The 26,056-nt window shown below is 39.0% G+C and overlaps 1 protein-coding gene across 5 annotated transcripts in view; it reads left to right on the top strand.

Annotated features, from left to right (window-relative positions):
• TMEM164 (transmembrane protein 164) overlaps nt 1-26,056 on the top strand; it is a 544,838-nt gene that overhangs the window by 95,255 nt on the left and 423,527 nt on the right. For all 5 annotated transcript variants that reach the window (XM_056125663.1, XM_056125661.1, XM_056125662.1 and 2 more), the window contains one exon: nt 23,689-23,755. In XM_056125663.1, the coding sequence (XP_055981638.1) occupies nt 23,689-23,755 (67 nt within the window). The remainder of the gene's footprint in view (nt 1-23,688; nt 23,756-26,056) is intronic.

Below are 26,056 nucleotides of genomic sequence, written 5' to 3'. Positions count from 1 at the left end.
TGGAAAGGGGCGCAATGCTTCCATGCAGAAGGGGCCAAGAGCCTCTGAGAGAAGCCAATCTTTGGGAATTCTCTCAGAGCAGGGAGAGTTGTTGGAAGGACTTATGGAAGGATAAAGACATCCTTTATCCCATGATGAAGATTCCAGTTGGAATCATGTTAGCAGCTTTGGAAACATCCACTGCTTAACATGCCTGGTGATCCCAGAGTGTGCTGTGATGGTGGGGGGTGGGGGGTGGACTCAGAGTGAGTCACTGAGTGGTGCTGTTTGAATGGCAGAGAACTCTCCGCCTCCCTGACCCCGCCCAGGGGGAGAGAAATGCACATCCCCTGCCTCAGGAAACTTCCCCTCCTCCCTCCCTGCACTGCCACTGCCAGTACAGAAGCTCATTTTACCCACACACATGGAGAGGAGTGGATCTCTGATGCAAGTACAGTTGTTTGGCAATGGGTATCTGCTGACTCAGTCTGAGGAGGCTTTTGAAGATAAGATGAAATTTCATCCCTGCTGCGGAGAGTATCGGGTGCACTGTTGGATGGAGCTGTAAGACTGTAGGCAGGGTATGAGCCAAGGTAGGTGAGGGAAGCAGTGGGTTGGAGGGTGAGGGGAAGGAGGAGAGTCTGACTTTAGGCATCTCTGGCAGTGGCAGGGGCAGTGGCAGCAGTAGCGGCAGCAGCAGGCAGCAGAGTTGCAAGATTGATGTGCACCTGCAAGATTGATGTGCACCTGCAAGATTGATGCACTGTTGGCCTTTAGGCCATATGTTATTAAGAGACTTCAGAGCCTCATAACCCGCTTTTGGCCCTGATCTCTTCTATTATGCTCTCAAATCCTTAAGCAACGTGGCTTGCTCAGGGAACTCAGATCCTAAGTGCTTTCTGTTCCAGAATTGGGCTCAGGCTGAACCTGTTGTGCCTGAATGTCCTTTTACCACCTCGGTGCTTTCCCCTGCTCTGCTCCCAGGGCTTAACACAGCAGTTGTTTCATAATTTAAAAAGGCTTCAGTCTTTCTGCACCTTCACCTCAAAAGTGACAGCTTGGAGCCTTAACTTTGGTCTCATTACTGATAAACGTATTGGGAGAGGGGCCCCAAGCCATGAACAATTTTGTTAATATGGTGTTCCTGGCAAGGGAAAGAAAAGCCCTAGCTGAAAGTGTAGCAGATTGTAAAGGGAATGATGCTAGGGATCATGACAGCCTTAAGTAGGTAAATAGTAATTACTGCTTATCATGTCAGTATTAAGCGGTCATTCATAGAGGACAGTTTTCTCTCCTGTGGCAAAGGCTGTTAAGGTGCCTGATTTCCAAAGCGCTATCTGCCAACACTGTGTTCTGGCCGCCAGACACATTCTGACCATTAATATTAGAAGAAGTGGGGGGGATACTTTCAAGGTACTCCCAGGGTGCCTCCCCTTCCATGTTCAGGGAAAGCTGTTCTCTGTGCCACTTGTCTATAGAGTCACTGTCATTCTCTCCTCAAACTTTTCCTTCTATAGTCTTGAACCCCATTTTAGGAATCAATCAACATTTAAATGCTCCCCAAATCCTCTACTGGAAGTCTTTCTGGAGGTTTCTGAAGCAGGAACTGTTTTTAACGTTTTGTTCCTTCCTTTCCTATAATGAGCATCATCCGAGGAAAAAGAAACACAGGCGATATTCAAAGAACTTTTTCCTCCTGGGGGCACATAGAAAGCAGTACTGGGCACAAGAATGAGGACTAGGCATTTGGGGGTTCTCTAGCAACCCTTCTCATCCCTTACAGAAGCCAAGTGAAGATTCTCCCAGGCCAGTGGCTTTTAACCTTTGTATATTATAGAGCCAACACCTGTCCACAGAGCAGTGACTTAAAGCCACTGTACTAAGCATTAGTCAGTGACTTTATGTGTTGGGTAAAAGAAATTCCAGTGGAAAAAAGCCACATGAGAGGAGGTTTGGATAGACTGTGTAGGAGGTTTGTAAAAGATAACGAGATGTTTCATTCCAGAGAAAGAGTGCAGGGACTAAAGTACTTGCTTTGTATGCCTTGTGTCCAGTTAGCTCCTTGGCACTGTTAGTCCCCCAGTTAGTCCCCAAGCACTGCCAGGAGAGATCCCCTTGTAGATACCTCTAGGTATCCCCCAAGCACCTCTAGGTGTAGCTCAAAAACAAAAAGAAAAAAAAGAAAAGAAATGTTCATTTTTGTTATAAAAGTAATCTGTGTTTATTGTAAGGAAAATATCATAGCAACCAATGAGGAAGACAAAAGTAACTGAAAAATCTTCTATTAATGTTATTTTTTCCTAGTCTCCTGTGTATTCTGATTTTACAAGCCAAAATTGGGATCTTTACATATACTACTTTACAGCAAATAAAAATTGATATGTTATGATTATTTCCTAGTGTGATTTAGTCTTCTAAATATGAGTTGTAATATCTGCTAGTATTTCAGTTTTTGAATGAACCTAATAAGATATGTTTAAACAGTATCCTATTAATTCAACCTTGGTTTATTGGACACATATAATTTAAAGGACACTTTAAGAGGATGGTTTGGTTCTAATGATGATTTTAGCATTTCATAAGCCTTTCCTGAGCAAGTCTAAAGCCTCGGCTTCAATTTCTTCACTTAGAATAGAATATGTTGATTAGCAGCACTTCATTGAGTGATAGTAACCATGAGATGAGATGCTCCATATAAATTTAGTCATATGGAACTTATTATAGAGAGTTAGACAAATCTAATTTTCTTGCTTTACGTGTCTCCTTAATCACAGAAACAATAACACTTCTCTCCTGACATGTCTGGTTACTACATGTGTAGGTCTTCCTCACACCAACCATTTTTGTGAAAACAGAGAGTGTGTGTATGTGTGTATGTGTGTGTGTGTGAGAGAGAAAATGCTATTAGGACAGGCAGGCTGTCTTCTATAGAGGAAAATTGTACATTGAATTTTCATCATTTGTGTTTATTTAGCATGTGTCAATTCCTAAATTCCGGGCTGAATAAAGAAATTCAGGGCCGGAGAGATAGTACAGCAGGTAAGGTGTTTGCCTTGTAAGAAACTGACCCAGGTTTGATGTCTGACACCCTATATGCCCCACCAGGAGTGATCCCTGACCTCCCAGCCAGAAATAAGCCCTGAACAACTCTGGGTGTGGCCCCAAACAACAAAAAAGAGATCAATGCATATTTTGGGTTGTTTTTTTTTTTTTTTTTTTTTTTTTTTTCCCCCTTTATTTTATTTTATTTTTTTTTTAAAGTTGTAGATTTACAATTTTTTGTGCTTTGGTTTCAATTATACAATGATCAGATACCCATCCCTCCACCAGTGCCCATTTTCCACCACCATGGATAATATCCCTCCCACCCCCATCCCCCCATCCCCCCGTCTCTGTGGCAGGGCAATCCCCTGTGTTCTCTCTCTCCTTTTGGGTGTTGTGGTCTGCAAAAGAGGCATTGAGTGGCAAACATGTTCAGTCCATAGTCTACTTTCGACATGCATCTCCCCTCCTGGGAGGATCCTCCAAACATCCTTTATTTGGTGCTCCCTTCTCTATCTGAATAGCCCTTTCCTCTAGGATACCCGGCTGGCCTCTAAGTTATGGAGTAATCCTCCTGGTGCTGATCTCAGCTATTCTTGGGTATTAATCTCATACTTTGTTACTTTATATCCCCCAGATGAATGCAATCTTTCTATGTCTATCCCTCTCTTTCTGACTCATTTCGCTTAGCATGATACTTTCCATATTGTACCACTTGTATGTAAATTTCATGACTTCATCTTTTCTAAGAGCTACATAGTACTCCATTGTGTAGATGTACCAAAGTTTCTTTAACCAGTCATCTGTTCTTGGGCATTCAGGTTTCTTCCAGTTTCTGGCTATTGTAAAGAGTGCTGCAATGAACAAACAAGTGCAGATGTCACTTCGACTATACATTTTTGCCTCTCTGGGATATATTCCCAGGAGTGGTATTGCTGGGTCAAATGGGAGCTCAATTTCTAATTTTTTGAGAATCGTCCATACTGTTTTCCAGAAGGGCTGAACCAGTGGACATTCCCACCAACAGTGAAGGAGTGTCCCTTTCTCGCCACATCCACGCCAGCATCGGTTGCTTTTGTTCTTTTGAATTTGGGCCAGTCTCTGAGGTGTGAGATGGTATCTCATTGTGGTTTTGATCTGCATCTCCCTGATGATTAATGATGTAGAGCATTTTCTCATGTGCTTTTTTGCCATTCGGATTTCTTCTTTGAGAAAGTTTCTGTTCATTTCATTGCCTATTTTGGGTTGTTTTGTGTGTTTGAAGAGGACCACTCCCTGGCACAGTGCCTAGGGACTATTCCCAGCAGTGCTCGGGGATCCTGTCCTGTTGGAGATGAAACCCAGATGAAAACCAGAGCTCCTGCATATAGGGTAGGCACTCCAGTCCTTTCAACTACCTCTCTAGCCCAAAATGCTTGTTCTGAATTTGAGATCATTCTCTTTGAGGCAGGAACCAGTCTAGGTGTGAGGAAATGTAAGTGAACAGATAACAGTATATCTGGTGTTGCAATTTTTGTTCACTAAACTACATTCAAGTGTGAGCCACAGGTGTACATGTCTGCATCAATGTATTCAAGTTACTGTGACTGGCTGGCTCTCTTCTTGAAGTTAGTGGCTATATACCTGGGCTGGGGCTGTAGGGCTTTAAATATGCTGAAAGGAAACACTGTCTTGACTCAGGATACCTAGACAGGGGCGGAAGAGGTAGTACAGAGATTTTAAGAGCTTTCCTTGCACATGTTGGACCCGGATTAATCCCTAGTACAGGTTTCCCAAGCATTGCCAGGAGGCATCACTGACCACAGAGCCAGGAGTAAGCCCTGAGAACTGCGTGTTTAACCCCCCCCCAAAAAAAAAGAAACAAAAAAAAAGCAAAGATAAAAGAGAACCTCTGCAAAATTACCTCTCTTGTAACCCAATTTTATTCCACAGAACAAAAGACAAAGATGTTCCTAATGCTTTTATCATGTAGGAAATGACAAAGGTTTCAGAATTCCGGATCAGAGACCTTATACAGAGCATATACTTTGTATATACTTTGTAATACAGAGCATATACTTTGTACTAGCTAATACTCAGTAATTGACAACCATGAACAACATATGCTGCATCCTCTTTGTAGTTTTGATTTTTGCCCGCTGTGAACCCCTCTCACTGTTAGGATTTGGGCCATAGGGAAGTACTATCTTTCATCTGAGCAACCCCTTTGACCAGCAGAGCATCTTGCAGTTGGGAATTTTGGCCAACTGTCCTGAACTTCACTGAAGACTGTATTGTACCCTTCACTGGAAGACTATTCTATAGCCTCATGTGGCATATAACAAGAAAGTGGAAGCACCAGCTGCAACCAGGGAACTGGCCCCCTGGCGACGTATAATCACATCAACGGCCAAGACTCAGAGACTATAAAACCTAGCTCCCGGAAGCGACATCTTATTATCTCATTCCTGCTTTGGACAAACTGGCAGGCTACTGAATGTAACCTGCCCACACGGCAGAGTCTGGCAAACTCCCCGTGGCGTACCCAATGTGCCAAATACCAGTAACAATGATGGGTCTCATTCTCCTAAAGAGCCTTGAATATGGCACTTTCTTAAAAATCTCAGGGCTAGGATGAAGGAGACGTTACTGGGGCCTGCTCGAGGAAATCGACGAATAACAGTATAGTGATCATGATCGTGATCGTAGTCTCTCGCAAAGTCAGCCAAACCTTTCTTCTTGCGCCCCCTCCCTTGTTTATTTTTTGGTTTTGGGGCCACACCCATGGATGCTCTGATACTCAGATCCCTGGCTCTGTGGGAAATATATATCCATGCTCAGACCCAGGCCTTCTAGAAAAAGGTCAGAATGGAAAGAGCCAGAATTCTGGAATGGGGGTAGTTGGTCCATTGGGTATTTTTGTTGTTGGTTTTTTTTTTTTTTTTGCTTTTTGGTCACACCCAGTGATGCTCCTGGGATCACTTCTGGCTGTGCTTTAGGGACCCACAAGTGAATTTAGGGATTGGAACTGGCTTGGCTATATTCAGGGTAAGCATCCTACCCAATTTACTATGTCTCCAGCTCTCCTTGCTCATTCTTCAGCTTTCATTTGGAAAAATTGCAGCACATTAAAAAAGTGAATAGGGAAATAACTACACTGATGGGATTGTGACCTCCACCTGGACCCAGTGGTTGTTGGCGTCCTTTCTGATATTAAGGTGGCACTTAAGATTTTTGATTGCTTGTTTGGGCCCATACCTAGCAGTGCTCAGGTTTACTCCTGGAGAGGCTCGGGGGACCAAACGTGATGCAGGGGATTGTACCCAGATTGGCTGCATGCAAAGCAAGTGCACCACTCACTGTATTACCTCTCTGGCCCTGACGTAAGGTTTTACCTGTATTTCTTGCCACAGGGCAGCCTTCTGCAGTGGTCCTAACACTGTGGGAAATATATATCCATGTTCAGACCCAGGGCTTCTAGAAAAAGGTCAGAATGGAAAGAGCCAGAATTCTGGAATGGGGGTAGTTGGTCCATTAGGTATTTTTGTTATTGGTTTTTTTTTTTTTTTGCTTTTTGGTCACACCCAGCGATGCTCCGGGGTTACTCCTGGCTCTGCACTCAGAAATTACTCCTGGTGCTGGGGGGACCATTTGGGATGCCAGGGATTGAACCCGGGTCAGCCACGTGCAAGGCGAATGCCCTACCTGCTGTACTATCACTCTGGCCTTGAGCCGTTGTTTTTACAGTTCACATTATGGAAAGTCAGTCTCAGTATAATTACTGGCTCAAGGAAAAAGTGTCTATCAAGATGTCCATCGGTTGACAAGGGGCAAACAATGTGTGATATTTTTATACTATTTAACATCCAGCAATGAAAGCCACATGAAATGGAGCTAAATGGAGACATGACTAATTAAAAAAGTTATATTGAGTGAAATATAATTTACAGAAGGAAACAGGCAGATGCAGATAGATCTCAGATATTAAAATGAATATTATTTATTTAGTGGGATGTGCCTGAAAAGGCACTTTATCTTTTGTGAATACATACACATATAATACATGCTAAAAGCTTCTAATAGGAAGGAAGCTTGCTACTCTGTTTAGTGCAGAGGTTCCCAAACTCATTTGGCCTCTCGCCCATTTTTTAGTTAAAAAAATAAAAGCACTCAGGGCTCTCCTGGAACTCTACCTTTTTTAAAGCAAGCAAACAGTAAGTGGGCCCCAATTGTGCCCAAGCTGTTACCCCCTGCCCCTGCCAATCCACCGTCTGTTGGATTAGGGTTTAAGCATGTGACCCATTTTGTAACACAGTGCCTTAGGGCGTAGGATAGATGAACGCTATTAAGGAAGGAGTATATAAGGCTTCAGCTGAGTTATTCATTTATATTCAAGCTGTGGGAGGCACAGAGGTTTTATGTATAAAAATATAAAGATATATAAGCATATATAAATTAAATATGTAAACAGTTTTTATTGAGGTACTGGGATTACATCCTGTTAATCACACTTCTCATGTGTATATCATCCCAACACCAAAAATACCACCAGAGAACCAGATTCTGTTCAGTGGTGTCCCAAGGACCCCTTCCAAACTCAGTGCCCCCTCTGTACTATAGACATAAACTTCAGATCTGATAACTTTGACCAATTGTTGTTCTCTTACTAGGTTTCTTTTTTATCCCACATATGGGAGAGATCCCTCTGTGTGTGTGTATGTGTATTTGTGTGTTAACATCTAGAGGAATTTCTGAATAGAGGAATTCCACAAAATTGTAAATCAATGATAGGTTGATAAAGATACCTGTTTCGTGGAAACTTTAAAATGCATTAGCACAGAATTTTCCAAAATATTAATTATTTAAATTATATTCATCTAAACATTTTTATAAAAAATAATTTTTATATCTGTTTTGTGTTGGAGTTCTTCATCTATAAAACAGTGAAAAATGTTTTTTAAAAGACTTATCACCTGGATGACTAATTTTGTTTTTTATCATTATTCAGGCAAGGGAAATTCAGCTTTTTATTTCTCACAAACACAAACACACACATATATTCCCCACATCGTTGTGGTGCTTTTTTGTAGTTGGCTATGGGTCACACACACTTGGTTCTGCAGCTCATACTGGTTGCACATCAGGTTGTACTGATCACACACTACATCGTGGTGCTCTTGAGGGACCATGTCCTTTAGTTGTGGTATGTGTAGTGCTCCTGGGGGCTGCAGACTTAATTTGTGGTGCTTATACACATGCTCTCTGGAGGGTGAGTGACTATGGTAGAGCATTTTACTTGCTATGCTTGCTTAAACTCCAAGCCATCAAAGCATGTATACATTTCTAAATTCTATTTAACTAGATAGTAAAAGTTTTGTGTGCTTAGTTCTTTGAGCCTTATTGTAAAGTACATATTAGAAAATATGACACCTAAGCCATTTTTAAATGCACAGTTCAATGGTGTTAACTTTGATCACACTGTTCTGCTACTCTTGCCACAAGCCATCTTCAAACTCTTTGTAGCTTACAGAACTGAAATTTTTGGGCTGGAGAGATAGTATAGCAGGTAAGGTATAGTATAGTATAGCCTTGTACACCTCACCCCCACCAAAGTGATAGCCCAACCAAGACTATACCATTGTCCCTATGTCACTTTTTGGGCAAATTTTAAATTTTGTTAAACTACCTTGATTTACAAAGTTATTGATAGTAATTTTTAGACATGTAATGTTCTATCACCAATCCCACCACCTGTGAGTTTATTTCCTTCTTTGCTTTGGTAGCAAGGGTGAATTAAACATCTCTCCTTTACTGCATTGTATTGCCTCATTTAGTTATTCTATACTACAGATAAGTGAGATTATCCTGAATTTGTTCATTCTTCTTCTGGCTTGCTTTACTTAACATGCTATCTTCCAGTTCTTTCCAGGTTGTAGCAGATTACATGATTCATGTACAGTATTGTGTACACATGCATCATATTTCATTATGTATATTACAACATCTTCATAATCCCTTTATCTGTTAATAGACACCTAGATTGATTCCATGCCTTAGCTGTTGTAGTAACTGCTGCATAAATAATGGTACGGATATGTTCTTTTGAATGAATGTTTTTGTGTCTTGGGGTAGTTACCCAGAAGTAGAATTGCTGGATCATATGGCAGCTCAATTGTAAGTTTACTGAGAACTCTCCACACTGTTTTTCACAGTGGTAGAAATTAGCAATACTCCCACTAGCAGTGGATCAGTGTTTCTTTTCTATACATCCTTGCTAGCACAGATTGTTCCCCAGTATTTTGATATGTGCCATTCTCCCTGGTATGAGATTATATCTCTTTGTTGTCTTGCTTTGTATTTCCCTAATGATAGATGATGGTGAGCATTTTTTTCCATGTGGCGATTGGCCATCTGCCTTTCTTCCTCTGAGAAGTGCCTATTTCTTCTCCCCATTTTTGTTAGGGTTTTTAAAAAAATATTCGTTTGATCTTTGTGAGTACTTTATATATCCTGGATAACAACTCTGTATCTGATGTGTTGAGTGCAATTATATTTTCACTGTTTAGTTAGCTATCAGTTTCGCCATGCAGAAACTCATCAGTTTAATGTAGTCCCACTTGTTGATTTTTGATTCTGCTGCCTTTGACAGAGGCACAAATTATTGAGGACCTCTTTAAGGTCCAAATTTGGTAGAATAATGCCTTTATTTTTCTCAGTGTACTAATATAGTTTCTTTTTGGATCTAATCTTTGGTCTACTTTGGATGGACTTTTGTGTAATATGTGAGATATGGATCTAGATCTAATATTTTACATGTGGTTATCCAGTTTTTCCCACACTATTTGTTGAAGAGGCTATCTTTACTCCATTTCATGCTCTCAGCAGCTTTGTCAAAAATTAGTTGACGATATATGTAGGGCTTTGCCCTTCGATATTCTATTCTGGTCCATTGATAAGAGAGTTTGTCCTTATTCAAATACCATGCTGTTTTGATCACTATGTCTTTATAAGAAAGTTTCAAATTAGGTAATGAAATTACCCCCACCCCTCAGTTTCTTATTTTTCTGTATGGTTTTGGCTATTTGTGGTCTTTTATGATTCCATAAAATCTTTATTATGGACTGTTCTAAATCCTTGAAAAACGTTGTCTGAATTTGGATTGGGAATGCATTGAATCTATCTACAATAGTTTAGGCAAGATAGTCACTTCCATCTTGGTGTTGGGGTAACTAGGAGACAAACACGCTTGGTTGTGGTCCTCACACATTTGGTTGTGGTGCTTCCAACAGGGAGGAGATCACATTTATTATTGGAGGGTGTCTTGAGGCCATACCCAGTGGAGGTCAGGGGCTATTCTTGGCTCTGACCTTAAGGGTCAGTGCTGGTGGTTATCAGGAAATCATGTCTGGTGCTGGGGACCAAACCATTGTCATTTTCTTTGCTAGGCAAACACTTAACCCCCTGTGCTCTGCTTCTGTCCTATACCTCTTTTAATTTTGTTTGCATACCTGCTCACCTGGGCTTACACTCCTTTGTAATGCTCACACATTCCGGTAGAACTTGATGGTTTGCTGCACTGTGAACATATGAGCTCATCAGGGGTAGAACTCTGGTTGGCATAGTTCACACATGTTTTGAGTTGCATGACTTGCTGAAGTCACACCCTTTTGTTGCATATGGTTCTGAGAATCACAGATAGTAGATAAGAATGGTTGTGCTTAGCTAATGGGACATTACTGGGGATTGAAACTTCATGGTCTTTTGCTTGCAAGGCAATTAATTAGCCAATAAGCCCTTTTCCCACTCCAGGAGTGCAGTATGGAGGAAGAATATTTAAGCTGAGAGTTGTGTGAACAGCGGTGCCTACATGTTTGTGTCTGTCCTTTCTGTGATCAGAAGCAGAAATAAGAGCATAGATCTGCAATTTCATTGGACAGAATTCTGTTGCCCTCTCTGACTTTCCCAGTGTATATATTACTCCAGGAGTGTCTGCGGCTGCCTATCACTGGACTGGTGGTTGGGGATTTGGCAGCTTTGCTGAATTCTAGACTACAAATAATGACAACTTACTGTTCAAGTTCCTCCCTGGAAGTTCTGAGCCTTCACCAGAACCTAGAATTTGATAATAATTGTATCAGATTGATTCTGTCTCGTGCAATTCTTGCCTTAGTCAGGAGATAAATCCTGATACTTCTTTGACTTTTATACAGACATGTATTACTATTACTATAACTATCACCAAAACCAGATTATGGGATAGTTTGATACTTCCACAAACGAATATTGTTCCTTTACAGTGACATGCTCTCTATCTCCAAATTTTAATAACTGTTGATCAGTCCTTATTCACTATAGTTTTGTCACTTAAAGAATGCATATAGGGGTTGGAGAGATAGTACAGCTGTCACAGTGCTTACCTTTTATGTGGCCAATTAAGCTTGATACCCGGCACCCCATAAGGTCCCACAAACATAGCCAGGAGTGATCCCTTAGCTCAGAGCCATATGTAAGCCATGAACACCACAGGTGTGACCCCAAAATAAAAACAAACAGAATGCATATAAATGGAATCCTACAATTTGTCTTATTTTTAAAGATAGTCTTTGTTCATTTAGCATGATGCTTTTGAGATTCATTTACTTGTTGCATGTGCCACTCATTCTTTTTATTTGTCACTGACTTTTTGGTATGTATGTATCACTTTTTATCTATTCTATAGAATAGTGTGAAGCTGATTCTATATTTTTGTCTATTAAGAATAGAGTTGCTGTGAGAATATGTATAACAGTTTTATGTTAACATAAATATTCTTCTCAGAACCTACATCATTGCATCATAATGATATGAATTTTTAAACTTATGAGGTTTATTTTTATTTATCTTAGTTTTGAGGCCACATCCAGAAACACTCATATGCTACTCTACACTCAGTGCTCAGGGGATCATGAAGTGCTTGGGAATTAAACCCAGGGCTTCCACATGGTGCTTCAGCCCTTACCCACAATTTAAAAAATCTGTGAGTAACTGTCAAACTTTCCAAATGGTTTTTATTTATTTTTGTTTTTATTTATTTTGGCATTGTGAGCCACACTGTGTGGTGCTCAGGGCTTACTCATGGCTCTATGCTCAGGAATGACTCCTCCAGGGCTATTGAGAACATACATGTTCTGGGTTTGAACCCATTTGGCCTCCTGCAAAGAAGGCACCTAATTCCCTGTCCTATCTATCTCACCCCTCCAAAGTGACTTCATGTTTCACATTTCTACCAGTGAAATATTTTTTTATTTTGTTTTTTTTGGACACACCCAGGTATGCTAAGGGATTTATTCGTAGATCTGGGCTCAGGGATCCCTACTGGTGGTGATCAGGGGACAATATGGGGTGCAAGGGATTGAACCCAGGTTGACCCCATGCAAAGCAAGTACCCTGCCCGCTGTACTATCTCTCTGGCCCCTGGATCTGGACTTTTGGTGAGAATCAAATAACTGTATCAGTGTGGGTGTAGGTACTATTCTGTTTCATTGATTGATGTATCTCTTTTTAGCTAACATTGTTGTGATTGCTATAACTTTATATTGTTTTACAATAATTAACTTCATTTTTATTTTCAAAATTATTTTACTTAGATTTCTTTGCTCTCTAGAAATGTTGTAGTGTCATTTTAACAATATATGAAAATTACTTGCTGAGATTTTGATTAAAGTTGTTTCATAGCTGGATCTTAATTTTGGTAAGAACACACATCTTTCATGTGTTAATCCTATGTTTTGGGCCCTTTCCTAGCAGTCGTTAGGGATTAGGGTTACTCCTAGCAGTGCTTGGACACTATGCTGTGCTGGGAACTGAATCTCGGTCCCCTGCATGCAAGCTTGCATGTACATATCCCATTAAAATATCTCTCTAGTCTCCATATATTAAACCTTTTTTATTTCATGAACATTGTGTGCCTTTGTAGTTTGCATAGATGTACTTTAATTTCTTTTAAAAGTATATTGCATTTCTCATTAGATTCTACACATATTTTCTTGATTTATATTTAATAAAGTTGGGATGAGATTTTTTTCAGAAATTTGATTTCTACAGGAGTTTTTTTTATAAATAGGGTCAGAAATAACAGGGGAGAAATAAAAACAGACATTTCAGAAATAGAAAAATAATGAGGTTACTATAGCACCAAGTTCAAAAAGTTAAATAAATGGGTGACAGTGTTTTGAACAGAGAGGGAAAGAAATCAGTTTAGGAGTGGGGAGAAGAGAACAAGTAACTATCAGTAACTTTGTAAATCATATCTCTTTAATAAAAATTAAAAAAATGGATGAATTGTTAGAATCATATGAACTTACAAGATTTAACCAAGAGGAAACAATAAATAGACCAATATTGAGTAAAGAAATTTAAGTAGTAATTAAAAATCTCCCCAAGAGCAAAAGTCCAGGTACAAATGGATTCACTACTGATTTCAACCAAAACTTGTAAAAAGATTTAGTTCACATGCTCTTCAAGCTCTTCCAAAATACTGAGAAGAGAGGAATCCCTACTAAAAGCTTCTGATAGTTATAACAGACAGTAATAAAAAATTACAGACAAAAATCTCTGATAAAAATCTATGCAGAGATTCTTAGCAAAATTCTAGTGAACTAAATTAACCAATATATCAAAAAGATTATACACCATGATCAAGTGGGGTTCATCTTAGGGTTTCAAGGATGGTTCAATATATCAGGTAAATTTATGGAATTACCATATAAACAAAAAGAAAGACAAAAACCATATGGTCAATACATATGTATTTAGAGAAGACTTTTGAAAGTTTCAACACTCATTCATGATTTTAAATAGAAATACAAGAAACGTACCTCAAGATAATAATAAGCATATACAAGAAACAAACAGCCAATATTATACCCACTGCTGAAAAACTGAAAGCCTTTCCCCTGAGCTCAGGGGCAAAACAAATATACCCATTGTTGCCACTATTATTCAACATAGTTCTGAAATCCTTGTCACAGTAATCAGACAAGAAAGAGATATCAAACAGATCCAAATGATAAATGAAGAGGTCGAATTTTTTTTAATTTATTTATTTTTATTATTTTATTTATTTTTTATTTTTTATTTATTTGTTGAATTACCGTGAGAACGGTAACAAAGCCTTTCACTTCAAGTCTTGGTCGGTCATACAATGATCAAACACCCGTCCCTTCACCAGTGCACATTTTCCACCACCAAGAACGCCAGTATACCCCCCCTCCCACCCACCTCTCACCTATGTGGCAGATTTCCACTTTACTCTCTCTCTCTCTCTCTCTCTCTCTCTCTCTCTCTCTCTTTCTCTCTCTCTTTCTCCGTTGATCACATTCAATATATATATTTTTTATTAGTGAAGCACCATGAGGTACAGTTGTAGATTTACAAATCCTTGTGCCTGAGTTTCGGTCATACAATGATCAAATACCCATCCCTCCACCAGTGCCCATTTCCCCCCAACCCCCCTCCCACCCTGCCTCTGTGGCAGGGCTTTCCCCTTTGTTCTCTCTCTCCTTTTGGGTGTTGTGGTCTGCAAAAGAGGCATTGAGTGGCAATCATGTTCAGTCCATAGTCTACTTTCAACATGCATTTCCCCTCGAAGAGGTCGAATTTGATAGACAATAGACACATCACTATTTGAAGATGGCATGGTATAAACATTGAAAAAATTGAAGACTCCACTCACAAAAAGCATTTTAGAAATAATATAGTAAGGTAGTAGCTTGCAAAATAAATACCAAAAAGTCGGTGGCATTTCTGTGCACAAATAATGAACTAGGAGAAAAAATAATTAATGGTTGTCTTCTTTCAAAATAGTGCCCAAACATCAGATACCTAAGAATTTACAATGTAGATGAAAGATTTATCCACAGGCAACTATATAAAAGTTGCTAAGAGATATAAAAGAAGGCACTAGGAAATCGAAATATACTTCCTGTTCATGAATTGGAAGAATCAACATTGTTCAAAATCTCCATCCTACCCAAAATACTGTCACTGTCACTGTCACTGTCCTCCCGTTGTTCATCTATTTGCTCGAGCAGGCCCAGTAACGTCTCCATTGGAGACTTTGTTGTTACTGTGTTTGGCATATCGAATACATCACAGGCAGCTTTCCAGGCTTTGCCGTGCGGGCGAGATACTCTCAGTAGCTTGCCGGGCTCTCTGAGAGGGGCGGAGGAATTGAACTCGGGTCGGCCATATTGACTGCGTGCAAGGCAAACTCCCTACCGATGTGCTATCGCTCCAGCCCACCCAAAATACTATATAGATTTATTGTATATAATTAAAATTACATTAAAATTACAATAATTATTTTCAAATGAGTATTTTCAAAGATATGGAAAAAACTCTAGTAAAATTTGTGTGGAACCATACAACTCTCCTAATAGTCAAATTAATATTGTGAAAACAAACTCAAAATGGGAGGCATTGCAGTTCCCAATCTTGAACTACTTTACAAAGTTATAAAAATCAAAATGGCATGGTACTGGAATAAAGAGACATATATAGACTAATTGTATAAAATTGAGAGTCCTGATATAACCTCCAGATTTATGGTCAGATAGTCTGTGACAAAGGAGCTGAGTATGTGAGGTGGAGTAAAGAATTTTTTTCAGCAAATATTTTGAGATTTGGCCAAAATCCATAAAATACATTAAACAAAACATTGGAAAACTCTCCAGGAAATTGACCGCAGAGGAATTTTCAATGAGATGACCACAGTGGCAAAGACAGTGAAAATAAAAATAAACAAATGGGATTACATCCAATTTAAAAACTTCTGTACAGTTAAAGAAACTGAAGCTCTGATAAAAGACACCATATGCAGTTGGAGGAAATATTTGCACACAATATATCAAATATCTATAAAACCCAAACCCCCCAAAAATCCAACAACCCCATCAATAAATGGGGAAAGGAGATGAGCAGAAACTTCCTGAAAGAAGGTATATGGGCAGGAAACAAGCATATCAAACAGAATTCATTGTCAAGAGAAATGCAAATCAATAGAGTGAGATATCTCATATTTGTGAGAATGGCACATATCCAAAAATCTGGAAATAGCCAGTGTTGACATGGTTGTGGTTAGAAAGGATCGCTCATCCACTGTTGGTAGAAATGTCATATGGCTCAGCCTTTATGGAAAAATATATGCAAATGAATCCAAAAATAGGAACAGAATGACCTAGCAATACCTCTTGGCATCTACCTTCCAAATACAAAAACATTAATTTGAAAGGATATATACTCAACTATGTTCATCATCACACTGAGTTCTATAGCCAAGATATGAAAACAAGCCGAATACTCAACTACAAATGGATTAGAAGTGATGCACGCGCGCGCGCACACACACACACACACACACACACACACACACACACACAGATAAACACAATTTACAGCATGTAATTTACAGCAGCAGGGATGAACCTAGAAGATATAATGCTGAGTGAATTCAATCGGAAAGTGATAGATGCAGAATGATTTTGCTCATATGTGGGATACACAGCAAGGTAGTAAAAGGTCCAAAGGCAATATAATGAGGGAAATGATCCACACATTTGAGTCTGGAGTGGTGGTTGGGGTTGGGGTGTGTTAGTTGCTTTGGAAGAGGGAAGGGTGACACTGGTTGTGGATGTAGTGTTGGAATTATGTGCATCATAAATGATTATTAAACTAGAGAATCTCAGTTACAATTTTAAAAAATGTTGCAAAGACGCGGCCTGGGCATGGAAAAGAAAACTGGAAACATTGTTGGAGGGATTGGTATTGGAACATTACCAACCCTAATAAAACATATTCAAAGATGGGAGACATCGAATTTCCCAACCTTGAATTACAGTACAAAGCTATAAAAAATCAAACTGTATGGTACTGGAATGAAGATAGATCTATAAACCAATGGAATAGAATTGAGAGTCCTTATATAACCTCCAGATTTATGGCCAGCCAGAAACTCAACTATTGAATAACTTTGTAAGTCGTGGTGTATTGTAAAAAATGAAAAAATCTTAAACTAATATAACCAAGAAATAAGAGCCACAGTTTTTTAAAATTATTGTTATTAAGTAGAAATATCATTGATATACATCTGTTGACCTTGTAATCCTATAGCATTGCTAAAATAGGTATTAGTTATAGGAACTCATTGCAGATTACTTGGAAATTTCCTTATTTCCTTATTACTTATCATCATATCTTTTGCAAATAGTGACAATTTTATTATTTCCTTTTCAGTCTTTTCAGTGCAATACAGAGCAAAAATAAAAATTAAATGAAAATGAAAAATTAAATGAAAAAATAAAAATGAAAAACAGAATTTTAAGTCTTTTCAGAATATTTGTTCTTTGTTAAACTAACACAAATTAGCAGTATGATGTTGAATTGAGTGATAATTATAGCATCCTAGTCTTATTCCTGATGTTAACATATGTCTTATTCCTAATGATTATATGTGTATGTGTGTATGTGTAAGTGGTGGTAATTCTGTCTTTACCATTAAGCATGATGTTGTTTAGACATATTTGATGCTCTTTGTAAGGCTGAGAAAGTCTCTTACTGTTACTACTAGTGTTCTTAAAAAAACTTTGAATAGGAGCCAGAGCAATAGTACATTGGATAGTGTGCTTGCCTTACACATGACTGACCCTGGCATATCATATGGTCTTCTGAGCACCACCAGGAATAATTCCTGAGTGCAGAGCTAGGGGTAACCCCCTAAACGTCACCGGGTATGCTCCCACCCCCCCCCCCAATTCTAAACAGATGTTGAATTTGACAGATGCCTTCTTTCTATCAATTGATGTGATCTTGTACTTTTTATACTTTATAATTGATGGATTTTATAACTAGGTTTCAAGTATTGAACCAGCCTTGCAATACCAGGATAAACTTCAGTTAGTCATGGAATATTCTTTTAATATTGCTGCATTGCATTTGCTAACGTTTTATTTAGGAATTTTGTTTGTTCATGATAATGAATATTAGTTTAGTCTTTTCCTTCCCTTTAGTTTTGTAGCTTAAAAAATCTGGTAATAATAGACATAAATTAATTGAAAGATGTTTTATTATGTTGTCTATATTTATTTATGCATATATTTAATGTTTGGTAGAATTGGTCACTTGAACTAATTTGAGTCTAGAAATTTCTTATTCAGAAGATTTTAACTTTGAACTCAGTTTCTTTAATAGGATATTTCAAGTTATTTATTTCATCTTGGGTAAGTCTGGTATTTTCTGAGCTTTGTAGATATTATCCGTATCATATAAAATAACATAATATGAGAAAGCCAGTAGATACAAGGGCCAGGAGTATTGCCCCATAGTTGGAAGCCTGTCTCATGAGCTGCGGGAGAAGGCAGCTGGAATAAATAAACAAAGAAGGGATCACTAAGTCAATGATGGTTGGAAGAATCATTCGGATGGGAGATGTGTGCTAAAAGTAGATAAAGGACTAAACATGATAATTTCTCAATATCTTTATTGCAAACCATAATGCCCAAAAGTAGAGAGAGAGTATGGAGGAAACTGTCTGCTATGGAGGCAGGGGGAGGGTTGGAGAGGGGTGATATATTGGGGACATTGGTGACAGAGAATGTGCCCTGGTAGAGGGATGGATATTTGATCATTGTATGACTGAAACTCAAACATGAAAGCTTGTAACTGTATCTCACAGTGATTCAATAACAAAAATTTTAAGAAAAGAAATTATCCATATCATCCTGATTGATTTTATTTGCACAGACAAGTATCCATGCTATCCCCTTGTTCTTCTAATTGCCGTAAGTCTATACTGATGTTCATTTTTTTTGGTTAATGTTGATAACTTTTGTCTTCTCTCTTTTTAAAATGTGTGATTCTGCCTAGGTTTATCAATTGTATTGGCTTTTTCTTTTAAATCTGTTGAATCACCATGACATGCAAACTTACAGATTGTTCATGATCGAGTTTCAGTTGTACAATGTTTGAGCACTCATTTCTTCATCAGTGTTCACTGTTCTCCAGTTATGTCCTCAGTTTTCCTCCCACTCCACAGCTTATTTCTATGGCAGATGCTTTTCTTTTTTTTAAATTGATTTTTTCAAAGATAAACTCTTATTTTCATTGTTTTCTGCTCGTTATATTTCCTTCTTGCTTTTGGGTTTATTTTGCACTTTTTTCTGGATTCTTAATGTGAAAATTTGGAATACTAATTGCTTTTCATTTTTTAAAAATTTTGTTCTTGTGGATGTGGGCCAGTAGGGACCCTCCTTCACTGCTGGTGGGAATGCTGATTGGTTCAGCCCTTTTGGAAAACAGTGTGGATGATTCTGAAAAAATTAGAAATTGAGCTCCTATTTGACCCAGCAATACCACTCCTGGGAATATATCCCAGAGAGACAAAAAAGTATAGTCGAAGTAACATCTGCACTTATTTGTTCATTGCAGCACTCTTTACAATAGACAGAATCTGGAAAAAACCCCAGTGCCCGAGAACAGATGACTGGTTAAAGAAACTTTGGTATATCTACACAATGGAGTACTATGTAGCTGTTAGAAAAGATGAAGTCATGAAATTTACATACAAATGGCACTACATGGAAAGTATCATGTTAAGTGAAATGACTCAGAAAGAAAGGGATAGACATAGAAAGATTGCATTTATCTGGGGAACATAAAGTTACAAAATAGGAGACTAACAGCCAAGAATGGCCGAGATTAGTACCAGGAATTTTACTCCATGGCTTGGAGGCCAGCCACATATGCTAGGGGAAAAGGGAGCTCAGATAGAGAAGGGAGTACCAAATAAAGGGTGTTGGGAGGATCCTTCCAGGATGGGAGAAGCATGCTGAAAGTAGACTATAGACCAAACATGATTGCCACCCATTGCCTCTTTTGCAAACCATAATACCCAAGAGGAGAGAGAGAACAAAAGGGAATGCCCTGCCACAGAGGCAGGGTGGGATGGGGGGGGGGGGACAGTGGGTGGGAGGGATACTGGATCCGTGGTGGTGGGAAATGGGCACTGGTGGAGGGATGGGTATTTGATCATTGTATAATTGAAACCCAAGGACAAAAAATTTGTAAGTCTACAACTGTACCTCATGGTGTCTCACTAATAAAAATAAAAAAAAAAATTGGGCCACATAGGCAGTACTCACGGCTTACTCCTGGTTCTGTGCTCAGAGATCACCAGACTTCTGGGGTGCTTTGGAAACCCGATGGGGCACCAGGGACTGAACACGGGTTGACTGTGTGCAGATTGTTCCAGCCCCTGGAATACTGATTAAGAATATTTTCTTAATATAAGAATTTTATGTTATAATCATATATATATATTTTATATGTTGTTTTGGGGTCTAATTGTGCATGTATTTGTGTATGTATATTTTATATATATACATATATGTATAGTGTATATATAGTGTATATGAAGTATATATATAATACAACGTATAAATATACACACACAACAGAGCTCTGCTGTCTTTTGATACTGTACTCAGCAGTGCTCATGTTTACTCTGGTTCTGTGCTCAGGATCACTCCTTGTGGGGCTTTGGGGAGCATAAAGTGTACCTGGGATTAGACTCAGATTACCTCGTGTAAGGCAAGCACTTTACCCTCTGCACTATCTCACTGATTCCCAGTTCAACGTATTTTATCATTTGCTTTGAGAATTCATTTTTTATGAACTTGCCTTTCTAGTCACCTATTGAACTTATTTTCCCTTTCATGTATCTTTGTTCTTGGTTGTAATCAAGTGTTAAATTGGAACATTAGTATTCTAATGAAAAGGTTTTTTTTGCTGCTCCCAATGATGCTCAGGGATTGCTTCTGATTCTGTGCTCAGGGTTTAGTCCTGGTGGTGCTTAGGGGACCATATGAGGTGCCAGTGATTGAACCCAGGTCAGCCACATGCAAGGCACAAACAACCTTTCTGCTGTAATATTCCTCCAGAACTCATTATGAAGGTTTTTAATACCTTCATTTCTTTTCTTTTTGACTTTGGATCTATAGCTGGTGATCGAGGCTCATTCATGGCTCTGTGCTCAGGGGACAATATGTGGCTTGGGGTCAAACCTGGGTTGGCTATGTGCAAGAAAAGAGCCCTACTGCTGGAAGTACTACCTCTTTGACCCCCTCATTTGTTATTATGAATATACATGATGTTCATTTGCATTACTTTATTAAGGATTATAATAGTTACCACTTACTGTATACTTAGGATATCTTAAATACTGTAGCAATCACATTACATGATCTTACCTCATGAAATTCTCTGAATAGTTTTTCAACCAGGTAGTTATTTTCCTATTTTATTTTGTAATTTGTTCAGAATTATTGACCAGTAAGTGGGAGAGCTAGGATTTGAATGTAGATTTTACTCTAAACCCTAGATTCTTAACTATTACACTGTATTTCCTCTAATTATTTAACTTTTGACTTCCCTGTAACTTAATTTCATGAAGACATATGCTGAATTCCTTCCTTTTTTCCTTGTCACACCTAAGAAAAATATTGGGTACATGAATGATTAATGTTATATAACTAAATTTAATTAAATTAGCTGACCTGGAAGAGAATCAAACCCATAGCACTTGCCATATTACCCTAGGTTCTTACCAAGTAAGCTAACTTAACTGAGTATCTTATATAAAACAAAATAAAAGCAGACAGAGTCCTTGTTATAATAGCAATGGCCAAGTCTTTGAGCTGGGCAAAGGGGGAGATTTATAAATATGACAACTTGAGTAGGACTCCATCTCCAAGCTCTGATGTCTGGTTCTGGCCTTATGTTTTGTTGCCTTCTTTGGATCCCTTTTTCATACCTTAGATTTTAAACAGTTCACTCTTTCACATGATATCTGTATTTTTCTTTTCCCTCTCCCCTTTTTATTTTTAGGGTTTGGGTAAGTTCTTCAGCACTTACTTAAGAAGTGCTTCTCTGTGTTTTACTGTGTATCACATACTAAACACTGTGTGTATTCAGTTCTTATAATAATCTATGAATTGGTTATCAATATTTACCATTACAGATGAGGTAACTGTCACTAGACTTTTTGTGATTGATTATCCATTCCTTTAACCCAATAAAAATCTGGGTGGTAGGCTTGAGGAGAATATAAAACGAAAATGATGTAGTCAGTTGCTGAGCTTGTGGGCTATGCTTCGTATCTGTAGAGAACAATACAGTTATGTAATTGGGGATAGTATTGCCACAAAAGCACACATGGGATTTTGTTTTCTGCCTTGCCTAAAGTCTACCCCCAACGCCATCTCTTGTTCTACCCCTTCCATGCCTCACACACAAACTTGAGTAGTGTTCATTTCATGAATCTGAAAAAGGTCATAGTTGCAAAAACATTGGCCTGGTATTCGGTAAGACCCAATTGTGGATTGTGACTCCTGCCTCTTTCATTATCTGTGTGATCTTGGCCAAATCATTAACTCTCTCACAGCTTTAATTTTCTTACTATGAATCAAATAAGATGGTAAGGATTTTAATAAAAATTGAGGGACTGAATATGATATGGTTCAATACTTTGCCTCATGCTTGTGATGTGAATTTATATAACACGTATTAATTGTTTTGTCTGTGTTCATATGTAATCTCTATTGTTTTGGCATCACACCTAGTGTGGTGCTCAACGGTTATTCCTGACTGTGCCCAGGGATCACTCCAGGGATCTGCCATATGAAAGACAAGTACCTTACTCCCTATACTATCTCTCTGCCCACTGCAGTCTCTTTTTAGATATGACAATTATTTACCATTGATGATGCACCTATACATTTATTTATTTTGGAACAGAATTTATATCATCTGTGAGCTGAAAGAACAGGAGCACTAGAAGGTCCTCAATGTGTCAAGTAAATTTCCCAGTGAGGGTCTAGGAGTGACCTAAGATTTTAGGGCTTCTGTGAGTAACTATTTCATTGCAAGCGCAAGAGCCAAGGAGAGCAAGCCAGTGTGAACTGCCGAGTTTTGAACGAGGTTTTTTTATTTTTTGTTTTAGCTTTGTAACCACAGAGCCCATTATGTAAAACAGATCAAAGAAAGCCTGGATGGCTGCCAGCGCTGCCTGTTTTGCTCTGCCTCCTGCAACAGTCACCCCCCACTCCCCCCCACAAGCTTTTCCAAGAAAGTACGGACACACAGTTTACAAAACACTATAGTTGGTGCCAGGAGTTGTACTAGAATTTTATGCCGGGTCTCTATTTGGGGAAAGGGATTTCATATGGTGGTGGACACTGCATCTAGGTTATAATAAATAGGTTTCCAATGTAGTAACACCTGGCTAGGTCCCTTTTCTAAAGCTGCCTGAGCTGCACCAGTCAAAGTTGTTGATGGGGATAGATGGTATGTTTTGAGAGCAAATAGCTGATTATATAATGAAATGTTGTAACCAAAATGCCTTCTGGAGGTGTTTGGGTGGCAGTGGGGGCTGTAATTTGAAGCAGTGGTGGTGCTTTTTCAAACATTTCAGTTAATACAAAATATGCTACTTTTCATGGACTGGGTATGTGTCAACTCCAGTATCATTTTATAGAGAACCACTTGTTTACTTGCTCTGCCTTATGGTGTGGCAAATCCTGATACACTGTGTTTGCCTTTTGTATCATAGTCTGAGTGTGACCTGGACTATCTTTTTCTCCCCATCCCTCCCCATAGGCTACAGATGCACATGTTGAATGGAGCGCTTCTGGCCCTGCTGTTTCCTGTGGTAAATACCCGGCTGGTAAGTAGCCTCTTTTTCTCCATTTTTTTAAAAAAAATTATTTTTTTATAAAGGTGTTCATAATAATTACATTTAATAGTCAAACACCAGTCCCACCACCATTGCACCTTCCCACCATCATAAGAAGAAAGTTTGCAAAGATTGCCGGAGTCATCAAGCCCCTGTATAAGAGACCACAAACATTTTTGTTAAACCCAGTCAAATGTGTGCCACTCTTGGTCCATCAGTGGTGTAGAGTATGAGAAGTCACATGGCTACAAATGCGGCTGTGCATATAGCACTCATTTTTAATCACTAGTTCGCAGACCAGTGTTTGTCTGCAGTGTAGAAAGGTTAAAAATCACTCGTTGGATAAGATAGCCTCTTTTAGGAACATACAGACAACCTGCCAAATGGTATTTGCTCACTCCTTCATCATCATCTTCATCTTCATTATCATCTTCATCATCATCATTATCATCATTCAGTGCTTGTCCTCTTCCTTTGTTCACGTGTCCATGGGAGTGTACAAATTTCTGTTTTGATTGTGGAGGGTTGATATAGGCCCAGTTAGATGCAGGAGGGGATGATGGGATGGGAGGATTTTGTGAACCACTAGGGCTTCAATAAAGAAATGGGTCAGAGCCAGGACAAATCAAAAGTCTAGCGAAATCCCTCTAAGGCCATGGACTGATGCATATTGAGGCCTGGTTTGATCCCCAGCACCGAATTGTTCCTGTTCTCCTGAGTACTGCCTGGAGCAAAACCCAAGTATCAAGCTGGGAGTGGCCCCTGATCACTATCAGATGTGACCCCAGGACTAAAAGTTACGATGCTATTGGTGAGATTTGGTGGTAGAGAAGAAAACTGGGGCCCATACCTTTTAAATAGGATCTTCCACATCTTTAAAGGCTCTAGTATAGTCTTAGCAAAATTGACCCTGAATAATTTACCATAGAGCCTCAAAGCCTATCTGTCAATCTTGCTCCAGTTCCCTGGAAACCTTTTTCAGAACCTCCCAGAATAAGAGATGTTATGGTTCCCATTGTGCAAATTTGAGATTAAATCCCCAGACCCTTTCACATCCCAATTCAGTTAGAAAGCCGGAGGTCAGGTTGTAATTCAGTTGGCATTGTGTTGCACCAAAGATGTGTGCATTCCCTCAGTCTAATTATGTTTTTCAGCTTCTTGGCACTCAACACCAGTACTAATAGCAGCTACCACTTCTTGGAGGCCTGGAACTATTCTGACTGCTTTCCATGGTTTTGACGTATCGTGTTATTTTATCCTCAGAGTAAACTTATATACTATGGTTAGCCCCCAGATCAAGGTACCACCTGGATTGTTTTCCCTGAAACTCTTTTCTAGGGCATATAGCCACACTTTTCTGCTTCAGCATGCTATCTTTTAGTGTGCAAGCCCCTCTTTGCTGTCTCTTGGCGTTTCAGTGGACTTTTCTTATAAAGCCACCAGTCATATTGAACTAGGACAGTCTTTAATGGCCTCATTGTAACAGTTATCTCTTTAAGGGCCATATTCCAACATAGTCACTGACATAGATCCCTACACTAGGGATATATATACAAATATTGTGGGGGACCCAGTGTAATCCATTTTGTTATACCTTTGCTTTTCTATCTAGAAAAGGGCTTCTCTTTCCCCATCCTCCACAATCTTTCTTCCCCTTCCTTTCTTCTCCCTTATCTTCTCCCCTTCTTCCCCCCCCCCCCACCCATGGCATATTTGCTATTGTATTTGTTGTAAATGCCTGATATTTCCCTAGTATATGCCAAGCTGTAATCAACTGGCTTATCAAACACACTAAAGCAGTGCTCTTTATAATGGAAGACTCTTTGGTTATCTCTTTTGTAATTAATGATTCCAGTCCTTCTGGTGAATAATCTTGGTGTAATCTTTTGAAAATGCAGCTGGGAAAATTTCACAGTGGTGATGCCATTTGCCTGAGTCTACGCAATTTATTTCAGGCCACTTCAGAATTTCCCAGACTTATTGGGTCTCCCACCCCCTTTCAGAAAAAAGTACTCTGTATCTCCCTGGAAATTTGCCTTCTTTATTGCAGGCAAAGCAAAAGGGCCTCTCTTTCTTATTTATACTCAAGGATACTTATGAGGTTACTACAGCCCTCTTGGATTCCAGCACCTGATTTGGGGGCTGGTCTCACCCACTTTGAGAAACACTGTACTAATTATGTGCATGGTTGAGTTCCCCCCTGGGAATACTAATTACATTCAAGGCTTTTTTGCTTTGCAATGTTTTTATGAGTTTAGACTGACATTTAAAAAAGAGTGAAACACACAATAT

This window comes from Sorex fumeus, unplaced genomic scaffold (assembly GCF_029834395.1).
Source record: "Sorex fumeus unplaced genomic scaffold, SorFum_2.1 ptg000058l, whole genome shotgun sequence".
Taxonomy (NCBI): Eukaryota; Metazoa; Chordata; class Mammalia; order Eulipotyphla; family Soricidae; genus Sorex; species Sorex fumeus.
The sequence above is the reverse complement of the archived record's forward strand: the minus strand, read 5'-3'. Positions and strand labels throughout refer to the sequence as shown.